Raw genomic sequence first — 13,976 nt, 5'->3', positions numbered from 1 at the left:
TTACTAATATTTAGAGATATGTATTATCTCTTGTAAACCAAAACTGTAATCTTCATTGTGATAGCGGATTTCTAGTTGCCGAGGCCGTAGATGAAGCCCTATGGAGTGAACCATGTAAATCGTGTGTTGTTGTGGTGTGCTTTTTATGTTTGTTTTATTTCTCGCACTTGATTTATAGTTGTATTAATCTACATACTTTCCGATATTTGGATAAATGATTGAAAATATAAAAACATATCAAATAGATTTATTACTTTTAATTTTTTTATAATTTCTTTGAATTTCTTAATGGACCCAGTTTTCATACGGCCAAGCCTGCATATGTAGAAATGAGGGCCTAATAATAAAACTATTTTTGAGATGGATTTTTGGACTTACTTTTTAAAAACATGTAATCTCCATGGAGAGCGGTCAAAATAAGTAAAATTTAAAAACTAGAAGTAATAATTCTAGTAAGAAGACATTCGGACTCTTGGCTTCCGGTAAGATAAAGATGGATGCTTTACACTTTTTAGACCGCATATGTAGTCATGCGGTCCAGCCCGCATGAGACAATTTTCCTTTTTTAATATCTCCCAGTTTAAGGCTCAACGCACGAGTCGGGACAACTTGGAATCGGGCACTCCGAACTAACTCGGTCGATTTGTGATACAGTGACCCCTCTAAATTATCTCTCGTGCGCCTGTATCACATACGAGACATTCCTTTATCTCTCAATTCATATCCCACACCACCCATTTTCATTATCTCTCTAACTTCTCTCTCCAATGTACATATGCAAGACATTACTTTCTCTTCGTATTTCACATTTTCCTCTCTCTCCACCATAATTTACAGATGCTTGTCTCTGTATTAACCACCCATTCCATTCTCTCTCTAAGTTCTCTAGCTCCATATATGTAAGACACACTCCCTCTCATCAATCTCTCTTTATATTTCACAGTAAGAGCTCAATTGTCCAATTTTCCAATTCTCCTCCATAATTTACCGATGCCTCTCTCTAACTTAGCTACTGCATCTCCCCTTCCCTTCGTCTACCAAAACCCTAGATTTTCAACCTTTCACGGCTTCCATGGCCAAAACGCTAGCCCTAAAATTCGCTCAGTTTTGAGCTCTCAGAGCACCAAGGACCCCCCTTCTTCTGATACTTCACTCTTAGAGCGACGTCTTGATACAAATTTATGTGACCCTCGGCAATTCCCGTCCATCCAAGCTTCGAAAAGGGTTGTTCTGGTAAGGCATGGGCAAAGTACATGGAATGAAGAAGGTCGAATTCAAGGGAGCTCTGATATCTCCGTGCTTACTCAGAAGGGGGAATCTCAAGCTGAAACGTCTCGCCAAATGCTCATTGGTGATAGCTTCGACGTTTGCTTTACCAGGTCTTCTTATTTCTCTTACTTTTTTTTTTTTGCGATTCTTTCTGTAATGAGTTTTTCAGGGTTTGTGTTACCACTGGAAATTGTGTGTGTGTGTGTGAGAGAGAGAGAGAGAGAGAGAGAGAGAGAGAGGAAATCGGTTGTGTGTGTGAAATCCAAAGAGATAGAGAGGAATGTCTTTTACATATAGGATCAATGGAGTAAACTCAGTTTTTGTGGTATTTTAGTTATGAATTTATCAGAGGAAAAGCATACAAAGAGGCCATTTACTTTTAATAAACGGAGGTAACATTCACGCTTGTCAGACATTTTTAATCAGTGTTTTAATACACGGAGGTAACATTCACGCTTGTCAGACATTTTTAATCAGTGAAGTGATTGCAAGTGTGTTATTTACTAAACTCAAACTTCAAAAATAATTTTTTGAACTTTGTGTCACACCCCAAGCCATCCAATTTAATGGCTATTAACCATTGTGACCTCTTTGTATGAATTGATAAATAGTCTCATAATTAATATACATAAGAAATTACAATTATGGATAAGGAGAGATGATTCATTGTAAATTTCATTCTTTGTTATCTCTTGAGCATGAATACTGGATAATTCACCAAAAATTATTTTGGTAACCAATAGTATATTAATAAATTAATGCATTAAAGGAAAACCCATAGCAACAAATTTGCCAAATATAAAGGGGATTCACAATGATAAACACAACAAAAAAAAAAAAAAGTGAGCCCATTGGATAAAAAATTTACCAAAAATTTTGGGGTATCTATTCTCATATGATGAAGAGAACCACTGAATCCATTTATTTTAGAGTTAATTTATTGAATCACTTTTCAATTCCTTTGTAAGATCAATAAATACTCAATGCTCAAAAATTGAAAATTTTTATTTTGGTAAAAGAGGATCTCTCTGATAAAATCACGACACCACAAGGGTTCAATAAGGTATTGAGAAAAGGAAATATTGGCAATTCTTATTAGTATGAAAACTCAATGCTCAAAATTGCAAATTTTTATTGTAAGTTTATTGATTATTTTGGGAAAAGTGGATCTCTTTGACAAAATCATGACACCACAAGCGTTCAATAAGGTGTTGAGAAACCGAAATATTGGCAATTCTTATTAGTATGAAATCACTCGATTAATACTTTTTCTCTTTTCAATTATAATGGATTGAATTGAAACAGTCTGATTGTTGTGACTCTTATTGATGATGGTCACTTAGACATAGTCACATGGCGAGACATGGTGATGTTTGTTTGTGCATTTAGATAGGACCAAACCAGTTCATGAGAAGGATTTTATTACAGTATATGCTTTAGGGTTTAGGGTTTAGCGTATAAAGAAGTTGGAGTCCCCTCCCCCTTTTCTTTTGGACAAGGTTTTTATGAGTCCATGTAGAAATGAGTCACCTCTTAAAAATCTATTTTTGAGATGGATTTTTGGACATAATTTTTAAGGACATGTAACATCTAACATGAAGATCGTGAATATGAAAAAATAAATAAATTTTAAAAATTAAAAATTATAATTCTATTAAAAAAACATTTGGACTGTTAGTTTCAATTATTTTAGATAGACCACCATTTGCATCCATCATTAAGATGGATGCTTTATAACTTGGGGGCCGCAAATGTAGAAATGCGGTCCCACCACTTGAAACAATTTTTCTTTTCTTTTTCACTGAATGGTTTGCAATTTATTGATATGAATGTTCTATATCAGATAATAAATTCGCAACTGTTCGTTTTGAAACTATCTCTACTATTGTAATAGTAGAAAGAGTACCCTGTTGTGCCTCGACTCCAAACTTTGGCTTTAAGGACATCACAAAGATGAATCTGGCAAAAAAAATATGGACACTTAAATTGTTCTATTTTACCTTATTTTTGGACTGTTCATTTTAATTCTGCGAAGATCATCAGATTTGCACTGTTTTTGGAGCTCCAAATTCATGGATCTAAGGCAGAAATGGATTTACAGTGATTCGGAATTTGATTTGGGTCCTAAATCCTTCTAAAACGAGGGTGGACACATGATTCAGTGGACTGACCAAATATTTTCTATTATTATATGAAACATTATGTTTAATGGTGTGTTAAAAAAATAATATAGGAATGGAGATATGATTGTTTTTTTCTTTTCTTTTTCGTTTGGTTGCAGTCCCCTCAGTCGATCAAAACGGACGGCTGAGATTATATGGTTCTATCGAAAGGATGAGATGATTTCTGAACCTGACCTTAGGGAGATCGACCTTTACTCATTTCAAGTTAGTTCGTATCCTACTCATCTGCAAACACTGTCCAAGCTTTTCTTAGATGGTAAAAGTGAAATGATCTTTTTGGCTATGGCATATGATGATTGATGACCATCTTTTTAGTCTTTTACTATTGAACTTCATTTATTCATGAATGTCTTTTTTGTTAACTGGTCAATTTGATATATTCTAGGGCCTTTTGAAACATGAGGGAAAGTCAAAATTTGGCAATGCCTATAGGCAATGGCAAATAGATGCTGCAAATTTTAACATAGATGGCCACTACCCAGTCAGGGAGCTATGGGCACGTGCCCGTAATTGTTGGGATAAAATTCTTAGGCATAATGGACGGTCTGTGCTAGTGGTTGCTCATAATGCTGTTAATCAAGCTTTAGTCGCCACAGCGATTGGTACCTTATGCTACTCCCTCCCTCTCTCCCTCTCTCTCTCTCTCTCTCTCTCTCTCTCTCTCTCTCGTATTGATGTATGCTGTGCTCGTCTTTCTTACTTGAGGTTGCTTCTAAATTGAGCCATGGCAGTAATTGAGAGGTCCAGTATCAACCTGTTTATTGTGTTTTCTTTTTCACTTATGTCAATCAGGTCTGGGCACTGAGTACTTTAGGATTCTATTACAGAGTAATTGTGGAGTTAGCGTGCTGGATTTCACTCCAAAAGATGGTGTGGAGCCACCAGATATTTGCCTCAACCGTTTAAACCAGGTTCTTGACTTATGAGAGAGAGAGAGAGAGAGAGAGAGAGAGAGAGAGAGAGAGAGAGAGAGAGAGAGAGAGAGAGAGAGAGAGAGAGAGAGAGAGAGAGAGAGAGAGAGGAAGTTTTGACAACTCATGCTATGTTTTTGAACTGCTTGATTTTCGATATTTAAATGAGTTTCATCTTCTAATTTCCATTTGTGATAATTCCTTCATAATTTCCTATTCAAATATGAGAGTTTCCTTGATGATATATGGCTTCCAGAGGCTGAAAATTTGCCTAAAGCTGCTTAAGAGTAGCACTTTGACATCGTGATGGCAGCTTCCTTTACTGGTGATGTCGATATACTTTGTATGTGCTAGAGTAAAGAATATACGAGTTTAATTTGTATCTCATGACTCATGCTCTTCATCTTGTCACGAATAGCTTCATATGCAGCTTATAGTCATCAAATAGATGTTGCGTCCTAAGTTGTCATGAGATGGCAGTTTGTCCTTAGTCGTTAAAAAGTTCGTTGATTGTGGGTGATTCAACGTAATGGGCACTTGGCAGTACAGCATTAGCATTGTGTGCATAGTATTACTTATCATCAATGGAGCTTTCCTTCTGTTGCCTGTTAAATACTCCATGCTTTCTGCTTGGAGTTGCTTGTTTTGTTAACAGAAGTTGCAGGCGTTTTGGGGGCAAACTTGTTCTGCATTTGTTTGATGGTTCTACTTATGGAATTCATCATATCCAGCCCTCTGGCGTTACGCCCTGTCATGTGTTACTTGCTTGGTCTGGATTCTAGAGCGGAAGCAACATGAGGTTGGGGGACAGCTTGGCTTGCATGTATTAAGGGATGAGTTACTCAATAGATGAGTTTGGGGTTTCAAAGTCGCATTACACAATTTAGTCTGAGTTAGCATACAGGAGTACTCTAATGAAAAGGGTTACATTTTCATTTATTACTTGCAAAGTCTCTTTGTAGCTACTCAAATTTTCTTTGTCAAACTTGTCCAAAATGGCTGTACTATTCTAGATGACTCTTAATTTTCTTGGGATCTTAGTGATTTTTCACTTTAAAAGGTTCATGTAGGAATATTCGTAGAGCAAGGAGATTGTCAAGAAGAGCACGAAGTAACATGGGAAAAAAAGAAAAAAAGTGGATGCTTTGGTGAATTATTTAATGTTTTGATAATAACTTACTTATAAATAAATAAGCAATTGAGGTAAAGGATATATTTCAGAGTTGAAAATGAAAAGAGTCCCCTAGACCCAGGGTGCTCTAGTAAAGGATTGTAGTTGTAGTATACTTGTTTGTGAAAAATTTAGTAGCCAGTTGCCTGACAATGTGTACACTTTTAAGTAGGATATTTGTGGCACACTACCAATTGGGGGGTTATGGAAATCTGGGATACTATTCAGAAGCTTAAAAACGAGATATGAAGAATGGGATATGATAATTAATGTGGTATAGGTAACTTGCAAGTGTTATGAAGTCCTAGTTCTGCAAAAGGGGATGACATTTTGAATTTGTTGTTTCTGCCTATTCATTAATTGCCCAACTCTATCATTTTACCCAATTCCCTCTGTTCCTTTTTTATCTTTTTTTCCTTGTCTAAACTATCACATATATAGTGGATAATCATTATCATAAATCATGAGTTGTACTAGAAGCATTGATCTTAAATCTGTTGATTATGTGCCTATTTAGCATTTAATAAAAATGAGAACTGGCAGATACCAAAAGCCAGATCAGGTTTTTGACATGAAGAAGATTATGCTGTCCATGCCAATACCTCCCTCAGCATATCTTTTGATAACTGTTGTTTTTGAGAGTGATGCCTTTTGGTAGCATGAATTCTGATCTGTTTCCTTCACTATGAAAGTACTCACTTGACAAATAATACTTGGCTGTCTCTAATTTATAAAGCAATTGATAGCTATGATTCATGCCACCGCATGTTGATTGCTCCAATTTGATTTGCAGGTACTTTATGTTCCATATCAATCGTCAGAATCAGTGTTTTATAAATCGGGCCAGTGCTTTATGTTCCTCAAAAAAAAGAAAAAAAAAAGTCACCCACCAGTTCTGATCTTCCGAGCCGGCTCACTGGTTCTCCAGGGTGTTTTTCTGTTAAAAAATAAAAAGATCTTGTGAGAGCCGGTAGAGAACAAGGAAATACTGGGATTTTTAAACCTGGTCTGATACCCCACTGGTTCCGAGCTAGTTCTGTGATTTTTAAAACACTTATTGCAACCTTTAGTATTTTGAATGGTAAATTCTACTTTCATGTGTAATAGAGGGTTCATAAAGCTCCCATTTTTGGTCATTCAGGAAGATGGTGGCATTGTTTTGGTGGAAGACTAAATAGTTTATGCAAGGAGTCAAGTAGTCTCAGTGATCACGGTTGAAAAGTATATCGAAGACATAGAGGGAGATGTTGAGAATGATGGTTAAATTATGTCCTTGCTGGAGCAAACTGAATGCATAAGAGAAGTAGGATCTTGTGGGATCTGTCTTTCTAGACCATAGGGTTAACAGAGATTGTGATGTGGTAGATGTAAGTAGTGTGGCTAGTGAAGTCAATAAGGAGGCATAGAGGATGCAAATGGACAAGGATATGTATATGATATGAAAATGCTGGAGATTTTTTTTTGTTTTTGTTTTTTTTACATTTGCTACTTTACTGCTCAATCCTTATACATACCCTATTGATCAGAGCATCTCTCTCAGGGTCTGTTATAGGCATTTTTGTCTCATGCTGTTAGTTAAGTTGAACAAACTTTGTTTTCTCCACTTCCCATCAATGAATTTTGTTTCTGGTCTTCGGCATTTCAGTGATTGTGGCATTTCTGCCATTTATGTTGTCACTACCCACATTTGTCTCGGTTTCATGTATTTCTTAAGTAATTGACAAAGCTCCAAGTACATATGAATGCAATATTTTCTTATAAATATGCATTTGTACTCGATGTTTGAAATTTTACTTATACATCCTTCTTCCATGTTCTATTAAATTGCTTGAGCGAATGCTTTCCGGTTGTTCCATCCTGATTTTGGTACTATCAGAATCAGCAAAATAGTGATAGCACTCCTACAATATGCTTGCAGACCCCAAATCCCCCTATTGCTCCAGGAAGTTCAGGAGGTAGAAAAACTAATAAGCGGATTATACTTGTCTGTCATGGAACTCTTCAGAGCACGGCCGAGGTATGGAATCATGAGTCTTTCATTATTCTAAAGTTTTCTAGGCTAGGTTTACACCGAGATGTTTAGGATTGCCATTTTTTACGTATTACTTCTCTCGAGTTATATCTTAAACTTGGATTTAAATTTGCAAGATTTCTTGTGGTTTGGTCTTAATTATACAATAAAGGGTGTGGTTTGTATAGAACCTAGGCTCGAAACAATCAAATTATAGCCTACCTTCAAATAGTGTCGAGAAATGTGGTTTCAATACTGGAATTTTTTTTGATGGCCTTAAAATATATTTTTATCTTTATTTATAAATTTTAAAGCTTTGAAATTAGTGTAGATCGAGAGATCTATGAAAACTTGAAAATCTTGAAATTTGACAGTCCAAAAATGCGCTACAAAACACACTATTTTCTAAACTTGAAATCCATTTTTTTCTCATGTCCATACTTCTTGATGTCTAGATGATCAATTTGAGGATATTTGGGCATTAAAACAACCTCTTCTAGTGAAATTTTTGAGGTAGGCTCTAATTTGATTGTTTAGAGCCTTGGCTCTATATAAACTTTTCCCTACAATAAATAGGGTAGTATGTGCTTAAGTATTGATATGCTGCATTTTGTGTCCTTGATTCTACCCATTGTACATCACCACTATGTGGAGTGCTCATACAGTTGGTACTATATTTGGAAGACACCTTGGTATTATTTATCACGAATGAATAAAGAGTATCTAAGTTTAAGTTCAATAGAGTTTGGATTCTAACAGTAAGAAATAAAAATAAAAAATAAAAGAAAAAAAATGGAGTTTTAGTTTAGGTTGCCCACAAGCACAAATGCAATCGTATTTTCTCATGTCCTTGGCCTGGTTTTAGTCCTCTTGTATTAGGACAATCAAGTTAGTGGAGTGGCGAGAGTTTCATAACTGCCCAGTTCCTGGTTATTAAAACTGCTTTTGATAGTCCCTTGACTTCATACTTTAGCTGTTTTCTTCTCTCTCAGTTTTCTTCTTCCTATTGCCATATTACATAGTTGCAGTTTTTTTGAGGAATTATTAATTTTTTCATTATTGCCATTTTGATTATTTGTGCAGGGTCTTGTTCCTGCTTTAGGAATTCCTGCTTTAGGAAACGAGTCCATGAACATGCTTGGAGTCATACAGGTACTTATCTCTCCAGTACATTGAAGTTAATGAAATGAATCTATGAGCTCCAAGGTTAAACTTCTAGTTTCTTAAATCCAAACTGCACAGTCCCAGAAAACTGCAGAACTCCTTTTGGATTTGAAGGTGAATACCATAATATGTGGTCCTTATATAGCTGCTTCTGATACAGCTTCCGCAATATGCAAGGTAACACTTTTATGGTGTTTGTAACTACTTGTATTGATCAATGATTTTCGATTCAATCCATTTAGCCACTCTCTCTCTCTCTCTCTCTCTCTCTCTCTCTCTCTTTCACTCTGTGATTACAATTTACAAAACAACAGCCTAGTTGTCTTGTCATTACATTTTGTCTGCCTTCTGACTTGAGATTGATTTGAAGGTGCAAGAAGCTGCAGACTGCTTGGGAGCAGATTGTGTTCCCCGGTATGTGGAGATAAAGCAGATGAAAGACCTCGAATATTTGCCATTTCATTCAGCAGAGGTAAGAAGTCTATTATATGTATTATCTCCCTGATAGATTGAACCCTAACCCAAGCTGAGTAGGAAAACGTACTTCACTTATTCAATTATTGAAGTATGTTTTGTTACTGAGATATGGGACATAAGTTACCAAATCCGATGCATGTTTAAGTGTCTAGTACTTCAACCTAAAAAGCCTATGTGGCAAGACACTAGACCATACGAACTTGTGTTGTGTGATTGTGCGCACGTGCACATGCATGTGTAGCTCCTATTTATTATAGTTAGATATAGTTGGGGCAGCACTAGGCCAAATGAGATTGAAACATAACATTCTTGCTCAAACCGCAACCATTTGCCCAATGCATCTTTTCAACATCCTCGTGATTGGAAGTGTCAACATAGTGTCCTATTGTGACATTTGCCAACAAGTGATACTTCAGCAAGAACTGAATCGTCTGGGTAATATAAGAAGTGTGGCATATAGCAATGCATTGGATTGTCATATATATCTTCCAATGTGAATGAGCCTGAAATTTCTTCTTGATTTCTCATCTTTTTCACCACTGTAGTACGAAATTGCGTATAAAAGTTCTGAGGAAGAAGGTGCCTCAGGATTGTTGTGGGAGAAGGCTGGGAATGCTTGGCTGTCTATTCTAACTCATTTAAGGGATGAACCTGAATCAGAAAACAACATTGTGGTGGTTGGTCATCCATTGATGAATATTGCATTGATAGGACGCTGCCTTAACCTCAGAAAAGATTGGATGAAACACTTCCATTTGGATTATGGTAGCATCAGTGTTCTAGACTTTCCTGATGGACCGGCCGGGAAAGGCCTAATCAGGTGCACAAATTACACGGCCCACCTCGGGAGGTGGTCCGTTCCAGTAACCAGATCGGCATCTGAAGATGATGAATTCTAGCTGTAGGTTTACGTATATTTTTGTTTGCCTTGATGAGCCACATCATTATTACCAAACTTACAGGTTTGTTGAAATGAGAGTGTATTATGGGGTATCTGGAGAAAAATATTGTATAGTCCCTCGTTGTAACTTGAAAAAATGTGAGAGGGAGACCTGAACAAAGGGAAAAGATTCTACGACAGAAGCTGAGCTATTTTTAGCCGTTGGACGTGAAATGGAATAGATTGTGAAATTCAATGGATTGAATTGTACCACAACACTAGGGAAATTTTATTTTGGACTTTGTCTAATTAATGACACATCTTCGACCATTCAATTTCACATCTAATGATCAAATAATAAATGTGATTTCTTTGTATAACAAATAAATAGTCTTATTGTATACAGTTTTTTTTTTTTATTTGCAAATAAACAACTTAGCAAGAAATGATCTTGAATTTTTAAAAGCCTAGATCCACCATCCACTATAATAAAAAAGAAGTTTATACATCAAAGAGTTTATACATCCACTGTAATTTTTTAAAGGGTGTGGTTTGTATAGAGCCGAGGCTCTAAAGTATAGCTTGGATGCTCAGAGGTACATAGGTAAGAGTGGCCATCGGTAGGGTGGCCAAGGTCGGTCCTAGAGAACTAAGTCTTGGGTTACAAAATGTGGCTTGAAGGGCCGGGCTTGACACTGATAGGGCCAGAACGGCCTTGACCTCTTTGACAAGTCCATGTTGGACTTACCCCGAAGGGAATAGGGATGGGCTGTAGACCCGCTAGCCTATAGCTACATAACAGTGTAATGGTCTATATTCAATCTGAGCCGATGCAATGATTATGATTGCATATTTTAATTTTAAATTTTTTTTTTTACAAATCTAAATCACAAGAAATTTTGAGCGTGTGTTATTTAAAACTAAGATAATTTATTAAAAATATCAAAAAATAATTTATAAAAATTAAATTGATCAAAATACCCTCGAAACTTTTTAGGGGTATTTTGGTCAATTTATATTTTATGAATTTATTTTTTAATATTTTTATTAAATATGCTTTGATGAGAACAATAGTCGCCTAAAATTTTGTGTGATTTAGATATATAGAAAAACAATTAAAATTAAAATACGAAATGAAGTTGTCATTGTTAGATTAGCCCAGATTGAATATGAGTTGTTGGGCTTATATGTAGTTTAGGCTAGTGGGCTTACGTCAGCTTTTAGGCTAGTGGGCTTACGTCAGCTTTTATATATATATATATATATATATATATATATATATATATATATATATATATATATATATATATATATATATATATATATATATATATATAGAAAATCTTCATATATGAGCCCAACGGTCCAAATTGAATCTAGGTCGATCTGACGACCACGATATTTGAATTTTAATTTTTTTTCTACAAATTTGAATCACTTGAAATTTTAGTTGTGTATTCATAAAAAATAAGTGAATCTTCAAAAAATCAAAAAAATATTTTGAAAACAACTAACCAAAATACCCCCGTAAAGTTTTGGGGTATTTTGGTCAATTTGTTTTACGGATTATTTTTTTATATTTTTATTAGGTGCAGCTTGATGAGTAGAAGACACGTCCAAAATTTCAAATAATTTGGATTTGTAGAAAAAAAAAATTAAAATTCAAACACAAAATGAAGTTGTGACAGTCAAATTGGCTCATATTCAATCTGGGCCGTTGGGCTAACAGTAGTATCTTTATATATATATATATATATATGTCAGCCCACGAGCTGACTGTTACAGTGTCAGCCACTAACCCAGATTGAATCTGGGCCGATCTGACTGTCAGATTTTATTTCGTATTTGAATTTTCAGTTTTTTTTGTATAATTCCAAATCACTTGAAAACTTAAGCATACATTCTACTTATCAAGGTGCACTTAATAAAAATATAAAAAAAATAATTCGTAAAAGATAAATAGACCAAAATACTCTCGAAATGTTTTGAGGGTATTTTGGTTAATTTATATTTTTTGAATTATTATTTTAATATTTTTATTAGATTCTACTAATATTTAAAAATAGACATTCAAAATTTCAAGTGATTTGGATTTGTATAAAAAAAATGAAAATTCAAATACAAAATGAAGTTGTGACTATTGGATTGAGCTCATATTCAATCATATATTATTCAATCCTATATTTTAAGGTTGCAACCTCATATAAACTTTTTCCATTAAACTAATATCCCTGACTTGGTTCTATGAGTCTTACAATTAGTAGAAAAGCCAACTAAAATTCTTCTAAGTGGATCAACCACTACACATAGAAATTCCATACATGGTTAGGTTGATTCGGTTGTGTCAAATTGTAAACTATATAATTCAACCCCAGTGAACACGAATACGAATGCATGGTTAGATTGATTCGGTTGTGGATCCCATTTTAGTTCAGTTTTAAAGCTTCACTTTCGAATTACTCAAAACATAAAAAATATAATATATGGGGAAAGTTTATATAATTGTGTAGCTCTAAACAATTAAATTAGGGTGCCCCTAAAAAATTTCACTAGAAGAGGTTGTTTTGAGACCCAAATATCCTCAAATTGATCATCTCGACTTCAAGATGCATGGACATGAAAAAAAAATGGATTTCAAGTTTTGGAAATAGTGCATCGCGTAATGCATTTTTTTGACCGTCAATTTTCAAGATTTTATGTGTACATTATTTTTTAAGCTTTAAAATTTATAATTAGATCTGTAAACATATTTTTCCAGTACTGAAACTACATTTCATGATCTATTTGAAGGTGTGCTTTACTTAGATTGTTTAGAGCCTTGGCTCCATACAGACCGCACCCATAATATTTTTGGTTTTCTCACTTGTCCAACTTTCGAAATTGTCTTAGATATGTATTTGAGTAATTTGAAAATGCAACTTTTGAGCTAACTAAAACACAAAAAGATTGATGTATTTAGGTTGTTCGAAAGTTCAACTATCAAATCGAATAAAACACTAAAAAAAGGTATAAAAGAACTAAATATTTACGTGGTTTAAAAGTATAACTTTTGCACCAAATACATCATTTTCTTATGTTTTGCATGTTGAAAAGTGAGTTTAGAAATTAGGGTAAAGGGGAATAATAAAAACACTCAAAAATTATAATATGACCCAAAATATGGGGACAATATGGTTATAGTGTATTTTTCCCGGTTTGAACATAAATGTTCCAAGAAAAAAACTAAACATTGGGTTGATTTGAAAGTCTAAGTTTTGAACTACCCAACCACTTCAATTTTTTTAGTGTTTTTGGTTATTTAGAAAGTTATGCTTTTATGTTTTTGATTATTCAGAAGTTCAACTTTTGAATCATCAATATATATATATATATATATATATATATATATATATATATATATATATATATATATATATATATATATATATATATATATAGTTTGTCTAGAGTTAACAACAACTCAAAATACAAAGGTTCAAGCTAGAAGGGGTTGTGATAGGTGTATTTATCAAAACATCTATTATTTTTTCAATAATAAATTATTTAAATAAGTAATTTTACCATTAAGCAATGTCAAATTTGAAATTTTCATAAAAGTACAATAGTATTTTAAAAGTTAGTGCCCCTGAAGTTTTATTTCTAGAGTGCCCTTGTCTTTTAGTTAAAATTTCAATTTTACCCCTTATAGAGATGACAAAAATATACTTTGTCTTATAGTAATATTACAAATTTATCCCACAAAAGTAATTTTTAAAAAAAAATAGAGAAAAAAATTAATAAATCCACCCTTCACAACTCTCTCTATTTTGAACCATTATAATTTGAAGAATTGTAAGATTTAAAATATCTTATATATATATATATATATATATATATATATATATATATATATATATATATATATGGTTGG

The 13,976-nt window shown here is 34.1% G+C and overlaps 1 protein-coding gene across 4 annotated transcripts; it reads left to right on the top strand.

Moving 5' to 3' along the window:
- Positions 1-476: 476 nt before the first annotated feature.
- Positions 477-10,342, top strand: LOC18441401 (phosphoglycerate/bisphosphoglycerate mutase family protein). 4 transcript variants are annotated; one of them, XM_088851931.1, is made up of 9 exons: positions 477-1,379; positions 3,551-3,656; positions 3,838-4,054; positions 4,245-4,363; positions 7,453-7,551; positions 8,629-8,697; positions 8,788-8,886; positions 9,080-9,181; positions 9,732-10,342. In XM_088851931.1, the coding sequence occupies exons 1-9, from the start codon at positions 991-993 to the stop codon at positions 10,083-10,085; spliced, it is 1,554 nt and encodes a 517-aa protein (XP_088708057.1). In that variant the 5' UTR covers positions 477-990; the 3' UTR covers positions 10,086-10,342. The 4 variants fall into 4 exon arrangements, with proteins under 4 accessions (XP_088708057.1, XP_088708058.1, XP_088708059.1 ...); XM_088851934.1 differs by having other exon boundaries at positions 593-1,379; positions 3,551-3,708; XM_088851932.1 differs by lacking the exon at positions 3,838-4,054 and having other exon boundaries at positions 4,280-4,363.
- The last annotated feature ends 3,634 nt before the right edge of the window (positions 10,343-13,976 follow it).

Source organism: Amborella trichopoda, chromosome 11 (genome assembly GCF_054954075.1).
Source record: "Amborella trichopoda isolate Santa Cruz 75 chromosome 11, AtrichopodaSantaCruz75HAP2 v2.0, whole genome shotgun sequence".
In the NCBI taxonomy this organism is placed as follows: Eukaryota; Viridiplantae; Streptophyta; class Magnoliopsida; order Amborellales; family Amborellaceae; genus Amborella; species Amborella trichopoda.
This window is presented reverse-complemented; position numbering and strand designations above follow the sequence as displayed.